This window comes from Idiotropiscis lumnitzeri, chromosome 1 (genome assembly GCF_059441095.1).
Source record: "Idiotropiscis lumnitzeri isolate Australia: NSW breed Sydney's pygmy pipehorse chromosome 1, RoL_Ilum_1.0, whole genome shotgun sequence".
Classification (NCBI taxonomy): domain Eukaryota; kingdom Metazoa; phylum Chordata; class Actinopteri; order Syngnathiformes; family Syngnathidae; genus Idiotropiscis; species Idiotropiscis lumnitzeri.
Window position 1 is genome coordinate 29,004,382 of NC_142391.1, and position 16,328 is coordinate 29,020,709.

Here is a 16,328-nt window from a genome sequence, read left to right on the forward strand (position 1 = left end):
AAACCCTAACTATGCCTGGAAAACCCTACAGTGGAACACTAAGACAGACTGGAAACCCTACTTTGAAACTCCAACCTTGTCTCGAAACTCTTTAAAACCCAAACCCTGTCTTGAAAAACAAAGTTGAAACACTGAGCCTGGATTCAAAGCCTAATTTGAAATTCAGACATTAGTTTGAAACACTAAAGCCTAATTTAAAACCCAAAATGTCGTGAATGAACGTGAGAATGAAGATTATGATGGACCATCAGTGTAGATGCAGTTTACCTATTGTTCCAAAATGTCCACTCTATGTCTTCTCTGTCATAAAAATACATTTCCAAAAGGTTCCTTTGAGGTTTGAAGGCCAGTCAAAGATTTCTGGAGTTCAACTTTTGCCATCAACTTTAATCCACGTGTCCCACTTGGGAGCCATCATTTGTGTGCTTCTCCCTCATTAATTAAGCATATGTCTTCAATTTGAGATCGAGCAGGGGTGCACACAAAAGCACAATTTGCACCCAATCTGAAAGTGTAATGAGAGCGCCTGAAAAAATAAAAGCCGAAATGACAAAGACGAGTCAAGACAAAGGCGGACGGAGGGATGAACAACGAGGCCTCTCGCTGAATGTAGATGATTGTGTAACGAGGGATTAAGTGCTGGATTAGGGGTCTTTATGAAGATGTTTCTGATCCTCATTAAGGACCCCGTCTCATATCGGGGCATCGATTTCCCCCCAGCATCTGCGTCCTCTGGAGGAGAAAAGATAAAGAGAAAGCGAGGAGGTGGAGAAGAAGAAAGATGTGTTTCTAATAATACGCTCCTCCAAGACGTCACTCACTCACAGAGTGAGAAGTGGAACATGGCTATTTTTAAATTTCATACTTTTATTTTTGCTTCACGTCATGACTGTAATAGCAATTGAAAGAAGTCACTACTTGATTATTTACATGATTGAAGAGTCACGTGCTTTCATTGGATAGAGATGCTTCGCGAAGTGTTTTATATTTAATACAGTGGCTCGATTGCTAAGTGTCTTCTTCCGGATTGTGGTAGAATCTTTTTAGTATCGCTTTTAGCTTTCCTTGCCATCTTATTTGAAACCTGAACTCAGGTCTGAAACCCTCAATTGAAAGTCTAAAACTGATTTTAAATCATGCTTTGGAACCGTAACCCCGTCCTAAAACTCTAACCGGTTCTTCTTGAAACACTGCTTTGAAACACTCTTATCCCATGTTAGGCAGGGCCAGGATAGCTTTAAGTTTTAAGTATCGGTTTCGAAGTAATGTTTCAATCGAGGCTTCAGGATATAATTGCTTATTGTATTCATTTTTAAAACAATAATTGGGTTTTTTATTTGACATTTTAAGACAGGTTTAGGATTACCAAAAAGCCAATGATAAAATTTCAAGGTAAGGTTTTAAACAATAGTTAGGGGTTTAAGTTTATTTTATAGTTTCAAACAGGATTAGGGTATTAAATCAGGGTTTCTGACCCAAACTTCCCATTGCAAACCAACTCCCGAGTGCGCAGTTGCATGTACTTCTCCCGCCCACCAGGTCGGGGCAGTGCGGTGCCTCGCTGGCCACGTTGCCAACTTCCTCTTAGCAACGAAGTAGTTGTTGTCAAACGTTGTTAAGGAAGTCGCCCGGCTACCTGTTATTCGTAATCGAGTTGCTCCGGGGGGCGATAAAACAACGTTAAACGCGGCTGTAAATTTCTAATGTATTCTGTTTAATGACAGATAACCGACATAGAGAATGTATTTAATACCTTTAAGAATGTATCTCGTGTGTACATTCACTGTATGCTAAGTTCGTTTAGCGAGGATCGTCCTAGCCTAGCTGCGTTGCTATCAAGCCAGGTGTCGTGAGCCACGGCTTCATCCCAATATATATTTTCATATTTAATTTTTTTTAAGTGAAAGGATGAAACAGGCCGACATTTTAAAAATAACATTGGTAGCGACTCAAGGATGACGGAGAACGGAGACGGCGAGAGGCCGGGCAACCGCAGCCCGGTGACGGTCGCCAGTGACTCTCGAGCGCCCAAGGCCTCTTTGGTGGACCACAAAATGTGCAAGGAGTTCAACAACGTCCTCAAACTGCAGCAAGCTGCGCGAAACGCGGCGGGGGACAGCCCGTACCAGCCTCGGCCGCCCTCGCTGCCCAGCAAATGGAAGGGCAAGAAGATGCCGGAGGAGAGTATCCGCGCCAGGAGGCTGAGATCCAGTCAGGAGAGCTTGAGCGACCCGGTGGGCTCGTCCACGGACTCCCTCAAAGAATTGGGTTCACCCACAAGCGAGCCCAGTGTAGTGACCCCCGGTTTGTTCCGGAAGAGAGGCAGCAGCCTGTCCGAATGCGGGCGCAGCCCGGCCGCCGAGCCGCGGATCGACTGCCTGGACCCCCGGCTGCGGTCCTCCGGGTTGCGCCTGTCACCGGTGCAGCCCACTTCGGCGCCGCTGCCCGCCCTGCGGCACAACTTCGTGTCGGCTGCTCTGAGGGCCAGTAATAGGATTGACAAGGATTGCTCGGATTACGCCGCCAGGAGCGCCGAGAGGCTGCTGCTGCTGCACAGGAACCTGAGTGAGAGCGACGCCGGATCGGATAGCCTGTCTGTCAACTCCATGAGGTCCACCAGCAGCGTGTTGAGCCCCATCAAACCTCAGGAGGTCAGAAACAGGTACGATGCTCCAGTTAGGTGCGCACATTTTTTATTTGATTTGATTTTTTAGGTATCTGTACTTCCCACGGACTCTATTTGGAGTTGTGATTAATTGGCCTTAAAGTTGGTCATCCTTGTTAGGGAGACGCACACCGTTTGTGGGCTGTAACCAAAATATTGCACAGTTGGGTTTTCAGGGTCACACAATGACCTTTCCTAATACTATTTGTACAGTACAGGTGATATCGCATGTGGCCCCACACTCTGAGTGGCCCCTAAATTCATTTAATGAAAAAGAAAATAACTAAACTTTTTGGGGGGGCTGGGATTATGAATATTTCCTTTACTACTTTGGACCCACGCATACGCTTGGCGGAACAATCGTGGATTCACAGAGTTGCAGATGTTTTTCAATGTTTTCCCACTATTTTCAGACCGATACCAGTACCGGTATTCACTCATTGAGCACTCACCGATATCAATACCATAATTTAAGTTGGCCATCCCTGCATTAGAACATTACTAAACTGTCATACAAGTGTAAACAAAGAAGAGAGTAAATGAGTATGTTGTCTTTTAGGAGCTTTCTGGAGGGTGGAGGGCTAGGCAGCGGCGCCCTGCTGGGGGTGGAGGAGCTCCAGCGCTACTTCCCTGACCGGAGGCTCGGAGTCTACGTGGTCACATGGAACATGCAGGGGGAGAAGGTACGACGCAGATTCTTGATAACGATACATTGGTGTGAGTCTTATTGAACTTCAATGACGGTGTGTGTGAGTGCGTGTGCGGGGGTGTGCCTGTCTGTGTGTATTTTTGTGTCCGTCCATGTCTCTCTGTGTGTGTGTGTGTCTTTGTTTTGTGTTTATGTTTGTTGTCCCCCAGGGTCTTCCGTCCAACCTGGATGACCTTCTCCTTCCGACCGACTCAGAATATGCACAAGACTTTTACATTATTGGAGTGCAGGAAGGATGTCCTGACAGGTACTCACCTACGATACATTAGTTGCTTTGTGGGTCACACACATGTGCATGTGCGTGTGCATGTAGGAGGGAGTGGGAGACACGCCTCCAGGAGTCTCTGGGTCCACACTACGTCATGCTGTATGCGGCGTCCCACGGCGTCCTGTACCTCAGCGCCTTCATCCGCCGCGACCTGATCTGGTTCTGCTCTGAGGTGGAGCACGCCACCGTCACCACCAGGATCATCTCGCAGATCAAGACCAAAGGCGCTGTGGCTGTGGCCTTCACCTTCTTCGGCACGTCATTCCTCTTCATCACGTCACATTTCACCTGTAAGCATCAAAGGCAGACTTCAGAAGATGCCGTTTTGTTACACTTTATCCTCACGTATTATTGAAAACAGGCATGGTAGGTTCATTGAAAGCTCTAAATTGTAGCTATGAATACATATTTGTATGCACCCTGTGTTGGGCTGGCGACCAGTCCTGGGTGTTCCACACCTCTCACTTAAACTCATATGGGATAGACTCCAGCTCATCTGAGACCCTAGTGAGGACAAGCGGTATAGACAATAGATGGATTATGCTGACGCGTTGTTACAAAATGTTTTCCAGCCGGAGACGCCAAAGTGTACGAGAGAATCTTGGACTACAACAAGATCGTTGAGGCATTGGCGCTTCCCAAGGGACTACCAGATACCAACCCCTACCGATCCACGTCATGTAAGGAAGGGGTTCTCAAGCCGAGAGCTTTAGTATGGGTGTCTGCAAAATTGCAATACAACTATGCTGTATCATTTTTTTTTTAAAAGAAGCAGTGCACCAATAAGGCAAACATAATACACACATATGATAAGCCATTATAAACCAATTACACCTCCTTACCTTAGCCTTTGCTGTTTGACAAAGTGGGGTCAGTCCAAAGCCGTCTAATCGTTGTGTACTATGAGAAGGCCATCAGAGGAACTTGAATTATTTGAAGGCACAGGCATTGTTTAAACCGCTGGTTTCTTCTTTTTTTTTCACCACTTCAATGTTGTGCCTCTGTCTCTGTGAATCACGTAGCTGACGTCACCACACGGTTCGATCAGGTCTTCTGGTTCGGGGACTTCAACTTCCGTCTGGGTCACGAGCGTACTGGTGTGGAGAGTATCATCAAGAGCACATCTGGAGACGACATGGATGCCCTGATGGAGCACGACCAGCTATCCAAGGAGATGAAAGACGGTAGGTTTTTGCGGGTTTCTTGTGGTGGGTAAATAAGAATGACGGTACCAATATACTGTAGGTTGGTTGATGGAGAAATTGGAATGGGTATGGGATATTGTATGGGATGGAAAATTTCTTTTTTTTTATAGATTTGTTGCCACAGAATGAAATTGATTGAATGCATATGGCCTTGTTTTTCCCCAGGTTCTATCTTCAAAGGCTTCCATGAGGCCGACATCCACTTCCTGCCTACGTACAAGTTTGACATTGGCAGCGATGTGTATGACACCAGCGCCAAACAGAGGACACCATCGTACACTGTAAGAAGATCCAATGCCGTCAAATGCAATAGTCCCCAAAAAAAAAAACTGTTTGCGTGCTTCCCCAGGACAGGATCTTGTTCCGGACCAGGTACGCAGATGACATCCACGTGCTCAAATATGCCAGCTGCTCCAACATCAAGACCTCAGACCACCGACCCGTCATCGGTATCTACAACGTCAAACTGAAGGCGGGCCGAGACACGTGAGTATTATGACACACTCTGATTGGTGGAGAAGTAGAAAAATAGGAATCCAAGTGTGGAAACAGATTAATGTGTACACTTGGATAGGTACATAAGTAGGTAATTAATGTACATGTAAGTAGTGATACATCAACGTAAGCAAATGGATAAGTAGGTAGGTACAGTCGTGTTGTAAGACATTTCCATTTACAATTGAACCAATCTAAAAGCCAGATTTGTTCAACAAATTCTGTTGTAAGCGCTTCCGTGCCTGTGTTGCGCAGCATTCCATTGGGAGCAGGACAGTTTGACCGCAGCCTGTACCTGGAGGGCATCAAGAGGAGGATCAGCAGGGAGCTGAAGATGAGGGAGGCCATGAAGAACCAAAGCAGCGTGTGCACCATATCATGAAATATACCTGAAACCACAGGCGGTTCCTCAGCGCCACCTAATGGTCAGAATAGGGAGTACTCGAGGGCAGGACCCACGACATTCCCATAATTCCAATGTCAGTATTAACGTAATGTCTTGGGACATTTTTCAAATAACTGGACCATTACTAAAAATGTGGGGTTTTTTTGGATGCCAAAGGAAAAATAAGATTTTTTTTTCGTTTAACATCATGCTGCATTTCCATCTTTTCATTTCAAGGATTTTATGTGTGGTCCTAACCAGATGCCTTATATAAGTGGTTCTCAAATCGGGGGTCTGCAAAATAATTTGGTAAATGATGCGGTACTATTAAAAAAAAAATAGTGCATACCTTTGTACCGTTGGACTAAAAGCATAATTGCCCAAGTCATTAAATTCTTTTAAACAGTTTTGGAAAACAAGCACAAACATCGCCCCACAAATTAAACAAAAAAGTCCGGCCTGCAATTCACATCTCTATTGTTGTAAGCGTTAAATGAAGTTATTTTATTCATTACATATTTTTAAAATATATTTGGTCAATTAATAGGTGATCAGAATATTTTTCTGCCAAATATCTGCATTAGCCTAAAAAAAAGACATCGGTCTGGCCTCGAAAATGACATTATGCTAATTACGCTCTTAGGGGGGCCAACAAAATAAACAACGAACGAAGTACATCTGCCTACTTAAGCTTTGGGCTAAAAGCATCAACGTGATTGTGACTGCCTTAAAAAAATAAATAATAATTAATATAATTAGTAATTATATATATATATATATATATATATATATATATATATATATATATATACATACACACACACACACACACAGATACACATTCATACATACAGCTGTATTTAAATACATTTTAGAAAAAAAAGGTGTACGGCATGTCAACATTATAGTCAAATTTATTTGGGGGCGAATAAAGGTGTATTTTCCTGAGTAAAAGTTATAACGCTCCAAAAATATTTTTAACTTAACTTTTTATGAATTCTATTCTAATTAGGTTATTAATCCGTGGAAGAGTCCGTTTTCATACATAAAATTATTGATGAAGAGATATTTTTTTTTCTTAAAAAAATACTTTACCATAAAGTTACAATTCATCTTGGAAAAATACTTCATTGTACTAAGAGTTCGGATTTTATCCAGACAAAATACGTGTCCTTGGAAAAACATCCCATGAACGAAAAAAGTTTGAGAACCCCAGCCTTTATATTACTTGTATTATTACTATTGTTGTAACGTGTCTATGTATTGAATCCCTTAGTCCTCTGTCCTTTTTCCACAAAAAGAGTAAAAAAAAAAAGTGCCTGTTTATAACTCCTCAGGATCTCTTTCTGTAGAAGCACTATCATAAACAATTTTTAAAAATATATCTTAACGGGGAAATGGTTGCTTTTATTAACAGTTGACGTCCATGTTTCAGGCGACATGTTGCCTAAAATGCCCATTATACAGCTATACAAAGTGTTCTTTGTTCATACATTAAACATCATGTTCTTCACCAGTAATCCCTTGCCACTTCGCGCTTCACTTTCCGCAGCTTCAGTGTCTTGCAAATTTTTCCAAAATATTCATTAAAAAAGAAGGAAAAAAATACAGCAATATTGCGGAAAGACGTGTTGCTTCGAAGCCATGTTTCAAATTCAAAACGAATGCATACTGTAGCCCCTTCAAAAATATGTGCAGCCCATGTTAAGGCCTTCCTGTTTTGTATTTTACATTTTATCATATTTTGTATTCATTTAACAACAGTTAAAAACAAATATCCATTCTGATTTTGGCATTGTCCTGTGGTGATTTGTATTTTTTTTCCCCATTTTTCTATTCTTTGGATAGAATAAATACTAGCTGTTATAACAGGTGACACACTGTAGTATTAGTCGGCACCCGGTAAGTTCAGTGTGAGTGTCCGTTTGGTTTATTTACATGTTTCTTTTTCTTGTTTGTTGTTGTTATTATTATTATTATTTTTTTATCGGAAAAGGCGGTAGGTGCGCGGCAGCCGCCCGTCTTTGCTGGACAGGGCGGCCTGGATGTGCTCGTAGGACGGCAGCTCTGTTAGGTCCCCCAGCGCCGCCACGGCCGGCTTGCTGCGCAGCATCTTGGCCGTCACTCGCTTGATGTCATCTGCCTTCACTTCACCTGCGATGCCCCCAAAAACGGCACACTCAAACAATCATGGAGGAGCTCATTTTTATATAATGCGTATCTCTCTTCCGAATATTTTCCTGTAGCTTTCCTTTTCAAATAGAAAACAATACAATTTTTATATTAAATTTTAGGAAATTTGCTATGGAAAAATATACATAATACAATAGAGTATTGATAAAATCCTAGTTATATATTTGTTTTCTGTTGAATGTTTTCTTTTCAAATTTGTAAGAAATTTTATTCCCCAAAAATATTTTAGCCCTTTTTATGAAAATATAAATGCTTTCATATTTGTTTAGTTTTAAGATATTTTTGCAAAAATTAAATTTAGGTAGAAGTTGTTTTTTGTTGTTTTAATTGTATCTATATTTTTGTAAATATATAAATATATATATATTTTTAATTCTGTTTTGTTTTGGACTAAAAACTGTTTTCATGAATACTTTTGAATGTTATATTAGCTTATGATTTTTATATTTATCACTTTACACATTAGTTTACTTTTAACTAAAACAAAAATACCACACATCCCCCAAAATATGTTATTTACACAGAACTGCCAACCAATAGAAATTCACTATCAGATCAATCAATCTATTCTTCATATTTTTAGAATTCTGTCTGGAACATTACAGCAGGATTTGTGTATAAATGGATTATAATAATTTGGATAATTTTTCTTCAAATATATATATTTTTTTATACTTTGTATACAGTTTTTAGAAATGTTCTTATTTTTAGTAGATTTTTTTTTCTTTTTTGCATTGATTTGTTTGCATTTTCCCCCCAAAAAATAAAAAATAAATTTTTTCCCCCTACTCACTTATGAGGGCGCAGAGCTCATGCGGAAGCTTCCTCTTGCCCGTGGAGAGAACCTGGCGGCCGACGTCTTCAAAGATGACTGGCCGGGCCTCTAGGTTCATCATCAGCATGGATTTGAGCTGCGTCTTTGCACGCTCCAACTCCATCTGGACTCCCACCCAAATAAAACTATGTAAATGAATTCATTTCATAAAGACAACAACACACAAGTCCAAGCTGTGCACAAACCTCTCCTGCCGTTCCTGCCATCTGGATGAACTCCCGTGTTATAATCTCCACCATTTCGCGAACCTGTGGGTGCAAGTATAAGTCATGCGTATGAACGGATTGGATTCCATCTGTGACATTGTTGGTAAGTTGGTGGTGACCTGTCGGGGGTCGGCGCTGGCGTGGATGCAAAGCAGGCCACTGTCCTCATAGCTGTGGTGGTAGGATGTGGCGTTGTACATCCAATGATGCCTTTGGGAATTGCATGACAAATAAAATAAATACAAGCAAACTTAATACCGACAGTTTAAAGCTCTCATTCTAGGTCCAAAGACAAATGAAAACATAAAATTATTTATAAAACTAAAAATGATCAAAAAATAAACACAATTAGCACACAACACAAAAAACAATCAGAAAAACAAGAAAAAATACACCTAAGATCAAACAGAAAACAGGAAAAGCTAAACTATGAAAGGCACTCAAAAAAGAGCAAAAAGCAACAAAACAAACACCAACGAAAAAAAGTGAAGCACAAACACAAAAATGAATTAAATACAAAAATCAAAAATTATTTAAAAAAAAGCACTTAACAAATACTATGAAACAAAAGAAAACATCAATAAAACCTAAATAAACAAAACCAGCAACCCCCTCACCAAAATGTGAAATAAAAAGGCGCGTTTGTGCACGGATGGTTGTTCGTCTTTCTGTGCCCTGCGATTGGCTGGCAACCAGTTCAGGGTGTACCCCGCCTACTGCCCGAAGATGGCTGGGATAGGCTGCAGCACCCCCAGCGATGCTAGTGAGGAGAAGTGGCGCTGAAAATGGATGGTTGGATGTAATTTACATTCCTCGAAGACGTCACACACTCGACCCTTGTGACAATATGCCGCTTGGATATTGGATGGATGTTTTTATGGTACATATCTCCTGGTCTTTTGTGGGAAGGTCTACCACCACGCCCTGCTTTTTTTATGCCCAATATGAAAGTTTACCTGTTGAGTACATTGAGGTAAAGGCGCGTGAACATGCCTTTACCGGGTCCACCCGCTGAAAAAGAGCCACCGCCGCCCATCATCATGTTAAGCACCGCCAACGGGATGAAGTCATCCTCCTAGAGAGAGAGAGAGAGAGAGAGAGAGACACACGTGCAACACATGCACAAATTTCGTAATGCAAAAATACAATAAAAGAAATACAAAGAACAACAAAAATTTAATTAACCACAAACACCAGTAACAAAAAACACAAAACTAAAAAGTTACAAAAAGGGAAAAAAAAAACAACAAAAAACACCACAAAAAGAAAAAATTAAGGGCTAGAAGAGCAACAAAAAAAGGAAAAACAATACACAAAATCGGAAAGAAAAACATAACAAAACTACAACAAAAAGTAGCAAAAATTACAAAGCAAAAAAAATAAATAAAACACAAAATAAAAGCATGAAAACTAAAAATACAAAAAACATTCAAAACACACAAAATCCAGGCACAAAACAACAAAAGCCAACGGAAAAATAGTCAAACCTGACAAATACCCCCCAAAAATAAACAAACACAATAGAATGATATAAGAGTGATAAAAGTGGCGGTACCAGGAAGGAGCAAGTCTCCAGTCCGATCATGATGTGCGTGAGTTCAGGTATCGGCGTCGGTCCGAGGCTTACGTCCGACATGTCCTTCTCCATCTGAAACATTCAAACGTTAATCATCATTTATTTCACACGCGCATCTCCAAAATTGCTACCCAGATGAGAAAGTGTGACACAAGTCACCTTGACAATGCCTCCCGTGTACTGCGCCACGGAGCGGTCGACGGGGGCAGGCGTGGCGTCGCCCCACACGGGTCGGACGCCGAGCAGGTAGCGGCGGGCGCACTCCACCAATCGCTCATGATCCACGCCCACACCAGCCAGTACCATGCGCTCGGGCCGGTAGTAGCCCGACAAGTAGCCGTGCAGCACTGACTTGTCGATTTTGTCCACGTTGTGTGGCGGGCAGAAGCGCGGAAGTCCCACTGTGTTGCCTCGGTACGCCGCCTACGACCACACACACACATTTCAGAACGTTACACAATGTGTGAGGTGCATCGACAGCATTCACAAAGAAACTTGTTTTTTTTACTTTGTGATTAACTTGTAAATTCAGTTTTAAAAGCAATAATGATACTTTGGAACATACAAAAACACAAAAAAAGGGGAAAAAAGGCAACCATGCAAAAGAAGGAAAGAAAATACAAGGAATAATACAAGTAAGGAAAAAAATAATCAAATAATAATAAAATATACTAAAACTAAAAGACAAAAAAATGCCCCGCACAGAAAGTAAAACAGCACAGAAACCAGCAAAAAAACACACATAAAAGGCACCCACACAAAGCAAAAAACACAAATAGAAACAGAAAAAATGCACAAAAAAAAAAAAAACAGAAATCACAAAATAAACAACAAAAACACCAATCAAAAAATGCCAGCATACAAAAAATAGTAACACGTGAAAACCTGTATGGGAGATGCACGCATTGCCTGACATTATGATACACCTCATAGGAGGTTCTGCTTTTTGACAGTGAAAGAATGAACGGCGCACTCACGGCATGAATCATCTCAGTGAGTAACGGCTCGGGGTCCGGTCGCATATTCAGGTCCTCCAGCTCGAAGCGAACCGCCATCCTGGTCATCTCCACCTCCTCGTCTACACGAAAACGACGTGCCGTCAGAAACACCAGCTTACAATTGGCCGAGATCTTACTAGGAGGCGGACTCACCCAGCAAGCGTGGTTGCAGGACAGCGTCGGCCAAGAGGCTCACCACCGTGTCCAGACCCTTCACCTCAGCAGACACAGCGTACATCGTGGTGTCCCTGACCACAACAGACGTCAACATGAATATCACCACGGCAAACGTTGCATTTATAAAGCTCATCCACAACACACATGACATACAAACAAACACAGATACACACACACAAAAACACTGTTTAAAAAAAAAATAAGACTTAAAAATATTCTGGACAACAACAGGATAAAAACAACCAATAAATACCAAAAAAATCTAATGCAGAAAACACAAACAAAATGGACTATAACTATAGATAAAACACACACACAAAAATCAGAAACACAAAAAATAAAGAACATCATAAAAGATCACGTGTAGAACACATGTAGCATAAAAACACTTCTCATGTATTCATGACGATACCTGGACGTTTGGCAGTCACAAATCCCCCCGTGTTTCTCCAGTGTGAGCAGAATCTCATCTTTACTGCCGTACTGAGCTGTGGACTACAAAGATGGCTGCAGTTAGATAGAATATGATGATGATGACGGCCAAAAGTCAATGTTAGCTACACCTTATAACAACGGCATCTTTATTGAAGTTGAGCGTCTTTGATTGCCATTCAAGAAGGTATTTGTTTAACAACACAAACCATTGAAAAAAAAAAAAAAAAAAAAAAAGTCAACATGAGATGTTTTATGTAAATTACTCAACATGCAGCAACAACTTTTGGAGTGAATGACTTTCACTAATTTTTGTGTGACAAAGCCGTAATATTGTCCAAAATAAACATTCAACACATGGTACCAAAAATAAGGAAATGAACTTACAGAAAAAGCAAGTTTTTCCAAAAAGTGTCCTATTCCGCTGGGGTACTTTGCTTCATGTCTGGATCCGGAGTTGACCAATACTACAAAAAAGAAGTTTGCTTTGTTAAAATGAGTCTCTGAAAATGGCTGCCAGGATGGCGGAGTGGTCTAAGGCGCCGCGTTCAGGACCCAGTCTCCCCAGGAGACCTGGGTTCGAATCTCGAATTTCCCCATTGTGGGACTAATAAAGGGAATATTATTATTATTATTAAAACACATGATTAGCATTAGAAAGTGGCAACTTACTTCCAACAGTGCAGAATTGCCCAAATTTGTTCTGCGAGGCAACTTTGAGGCCATTTTCTAATGTGGTTATCCTGGTTTCGTATTTTTCCTGGCCGTCCACGGACGCAAAGACGGGCTTGGGGATGCCAGGCAGTGGCGAACACAGCGAGATGTTGGGGTAGCCTCCACCGCTGCTGTACTTCCGGTATGCTGCTATGCCAAACCTTTTGGGAAAGGTCACACAGAATTATGCTTTCAATCACATCAATTTAATACTATTTTTTCAGGTCATCAATCCACGGAAAAACTTTATTCATGAGTTATTACACATTTTTACTCAAATATCCTCAATATTTACCCAAATTTTAATCACGTTTTCTTGTAAAACAATCAATTCACAAAGTATTTGTTTTTTTTTTTACTTCTCCATGTTTATCACTCTGCATGAAATTACTAATGAATTGTCAAAAATCTCAACGTTTTATTGACGCTTTTCCCCAAGTAAAATTTTGACTATAGTCTCAGAATATTACAACGTTCTTTACACAAGTAAAGTTACTCCTCAATATTTAGCAAATATTCAATGATTGATTGCATTCTTGATATATTACTAATTCTTTTTTTTTTAAAAAAAAGGTGAATTCATTCTCAATCCTTAAGAATTTCATTTAATGCAAAATGTTTTTTTTATTTTATTTACACATCATTCGCAATTATTTCACAATAAATTACTGATGAATTTTTAAGAACATTCAAGTGTTGTTTTATTTACAAAGAAATTCACAATATTAACTATGTACATTAAAAATAATAAATATAAAAATAACTTTTATTGCATTTTCGAACGTGCTGTGCATTATTTATTGATGTTTATCACTTTAGCGTGAAGATGAGCTCAACATACGACGCGTTCTGAATGACGAGAATATTAACTATTCATTACCTATCTCCCCCAGCAGTATTCGCTGAACACTCTATTATATTAAAATGTATATCGTCTTCATTTATAAACGTTAAAAAGCAACCAAGGGGGAGTCATAGAATTGCGACACTAACAGCTGTAAATTAGCATCGAGCTAACTCTTGAAGCTACCCAAAGTTACACAAGACACATGTCAGACGACGACAACACAATTGCTTCCCAAAGCGGGTTGCTATACGCGTCTATTTGTAATGCGGCCACTTTTCGTTGGTTTTTGGGTTTTTTAAACAACGTAGCATGTTACCGTTGAACACGATTCCAGGTTCGACACCGGGACATGTGAGCCGCCATCTTGACTGCACCGAAAGACGGAACAACAGTCTGACCCGGGAAAGGTTCAGTGATTTACTTCCGGTATGACACCAACCTGAAAATAATAGGATTGAATTTTAATTTATTTTCTTGGTTTATGACGCTTCGAATAATAAATGAAATATGGACATACATGATTATAGATTTTCTTTATTGTTCTATAATTACTACAAAAAAAAACCCCAACAATGTTTAATTTCTAACGCCTCCATGTGCCTTCACCTAATGATAGTGGAGGGGTTTGAGTTTCCCACTGAACCTAGGAGCTAAGTTGTCTGGGGCTTTAAACCCCTGGTCACACATGGTAAACAGGTCCGAGGTGAGAGACCAGACCAAGGACAGCTCAAAGACCTCTTCTGATGAATAAAAATAATGGATTCAGTTTTCTATTGCCCGGACACCTCTGGAACCAGGTCTGGAGGTGCGCCCTCGAAGGCGAGCATCAGATGCTCAGCGTCCAGTGGCTGCGCCTTCACCCCTAAGACTCAGCCCGAAAGGATGACGTGGGTCCCCCTTCACATGGGCTCACCACCTTTGGGAGAGGCCAAAGGTGATCTTGGCTGTAAGATCCACAGCTACAGAAGCTGAATCTCAGACTTGGAACGTCACCTGTCTGGCAGGGAAAGAGCCTCAGCTGGTGTGCGCAGCAGAGAACCTCAGACATGATACAGTCTGACTCACTGCCACACAAAGTTGGGCTCAAATACCAGTCCTCTTGAGAGGGGTTGGACTCTTTTCCACAGTGATAGACGCAGAACAGGTGTCGGTATATTTATTGCCGTTCGGCTTTGGGCCTGGACATTGGGTTTCACTCCGGTCGACGAGATGGTAGCCTCTCTCTGTCTTTGGGTATGGGGACGGGTCCTGACTGTCGTTAGTGCTTATGCGTCAAACAGAAGTTCAGAGTTTGCCCTTTTTGGAGTCCTCGGAAGGAGTGATGAAGAGTGCTCCTTCTGGGGACTTTATCGTTTTACATTGCAATGACAGTGAGACCTGGAGGGGTGTGATTGGGAGGAACAACCCGCTTCATCAGAACTTGAGCAGTGTTCCGTTATTGGCCTTCTGACTTCTGAGAAGCCCGGTCATCCGAGAGGGACTCAGAGTCAAGCCGCTGCTCCTCCACATTGAGAGGAACCAGATTAGGTCGCTCGGGCATCTTGTCAGGAGGCCACCCGGGTGCCTCCCCGGTGAAGAGTTCCGGGCATGTCCCACTGGGAGGATTCCCAGAGGACGACCAAGAATACGCTCGCTGGAGAGATTATGTCTCCCGTTTGTCTTAGTAACGTCTCAGGATCTCTCAGGAAGAGTTGGATGATGTGGGTGGGGAGAGTAAAGTCTGGCCTTCCCTGCTCGGGCTGCTGGCCCTGCGACACGATTTCGGATAAACATAAGCGAATGGATGGATGGATGTAATTTCTCAATTCCTCAAAAGTATATCTTTTTCTTTTGTACTTAAGTATGGTACATTTTACTACACTTGAAGTAGAATTTGGCTTTAGTAGTAGAATCTTTTTTTACATAGTTTACACTTGATTTGTGGTCAGGTAGTCCAAAGACTCAAGTCACAAAACTGACTTTTCAATTGCTTGTATACAAATGTATATAAGCAATTTAAAAGTCACTTTTACCTATTAAGTCACTTTTAATTACTCCCAAACTGATTCTAGCAAAGAATACAAAGCTCCACATTATTGCATCAATTCTGACCCCCATTAAATGAACAACAGACCTTGTGCTCTTCGCTAACTCCAGCACTTTAGCTCAATTAAGAAAATTGAGGATCGGCAGCAAAACTGACAGCCTTAAAATAATGACTTTTCATTTGCATTTAAGTGCAGCAACGCTTTGTTTTCTCCTGTGCAACTCTGTTTACAAGCTGCAAGATACTATACACTCTCCTTGGGTTGGGCAACACTTGAATTGTTGAAAATAGTATCACTTTTGTGTTATGCAATGAGTTTATAGGCATAACAGAGTCGTTGACAGCAATTGAATCATTATTTACATTGCATGTTTTTAAAATATAACCCCCCCTAAAAAAAGATCTTGGAGTCATATTTTTGGTATTAATATAAGCAATTCTTTCTTTTTTTTATTCTTTTACATACAAGTCCAAGTCATTTTATTTTTGTATTATATGTTCTATTATTTCAAGAGTCATTATGAAATGGCTCAACACAGTAGTTGTGGAATATATATTTTGATAATTATTAATTTAATCCAAAAATATAACTATTTA

General features: G+C 41.0%; 2 protein-coding genes across 2 annotated transcripts; one reads left to right on the forward strand and one right to left on the reverse strand.

The window, feature by feature from the left end:
• Positions 1–1,373: 1,373 nt before the first annotated feature.
• On the forward strand, positions 1,374–5,932 carry inpp5e (inositol polyphosphate-5-phosphatase E). Its single transcript, XM_088293860.1, has 9 exons — positions 1,374–2,662; positions 3,225–3,348; positions 3,524–3,621; positions 3,688–3,932; positions 4,215–4,322; positions 4,665–4,826; positions 5,013–5,128; positions 5,197–5,333; positions 5,598–5,932. Exons 1-9 carry the CDS (start codon positions 1,956–1,958, stop codon positions 5,722–5,724), a joined length of 1,824 nt encoding a protein of 607 aa, XP_088149986.1. The 5' UTR covers positions 1,374–1,955; the 3' UTR covers positions 5,725–5,932.
• Positions 5,933–7,113: 1,181 nt separating this feature from the next.
• Positions 7,114–14,131, reverse strand: pmpca (peptidase, mitochondrial processing subunit alpha). Its single transcript, XM_088293871.1, has 13 exons — positions 14,022–14,131; positions 12,817–13,019; positions 12,532–12,611; positions 12,125–12,207; positions 11,689–11,783; positions 11,515–11,615; positions 10,697–10,960; positions 10,517–10,609; positions 9,918–10,036; positions 9,081–9,171; positions 8,941–9,003; positions 8,714–8,858; positions 7,114–7,881 (listed from the first exon to the last, which is right to left on the reverse strand). Exons 1-13 carry the CDS (start codon positions 14,066–14,068, stop codon positions 7,712–7,714), a joined length of 1,554 nt encoding a protein of 517 aa, XP_088149997.1. The 5' UTR covers positions 14,069–14,131; the 3' UTR covers positions 7,114–7,711.
• Positions 14,132–16,328: the final 2,197 nt, after the last annotated feature.

Excerpts from the sequence above, each read along its gene's own strand:
- inpp5e (XM_088293860.1), top strand. The coding sequence starts at position 1,956 with ATGACGGAGAACGGAGACGGCGAGAGGCCGGGCAACCGCAGCCCGGTG. Across the intron at positions 4,827-5,012 it reads ATCCAAGGAGATGAAAGACG|GTTCTATCTTCAAAGGCTTC; the intron begins GTAGGTTTTTGC and ends GTTTTTCCCCAG. Across the intron at positions 5,129-5,196 it reads AGAGGACACCATCGTACACT|GACAGGATCTTGTTCCGGAC; the intron begins GTAAGAAGATCC and ends GTGCTTCCCCAG.
- pmpca (XM_088293871.1), bottom strand. The coding sequence starts at position 14,068 with ATGGCGGCTCACATGTCCCGGTGTCGAACCTGGAATCGTGTTCAACG. Across the intron at positions 10,037-10,516 it reads TGGAGACTTGCTCCTTCCTG|GAGGATGACTTCATCCCGTT; the intron begins GTACCGCCACTT and ends CTCTCTCTCTAG. Across the intron at positions 8,859-8,940 it reads TGGCAGGAACGGCAGGAGAG|ATGGAGTTGGAGCGTGCAAA; the intron begins GTTTGTGCACAG and ends GTGGGAGTCCAG.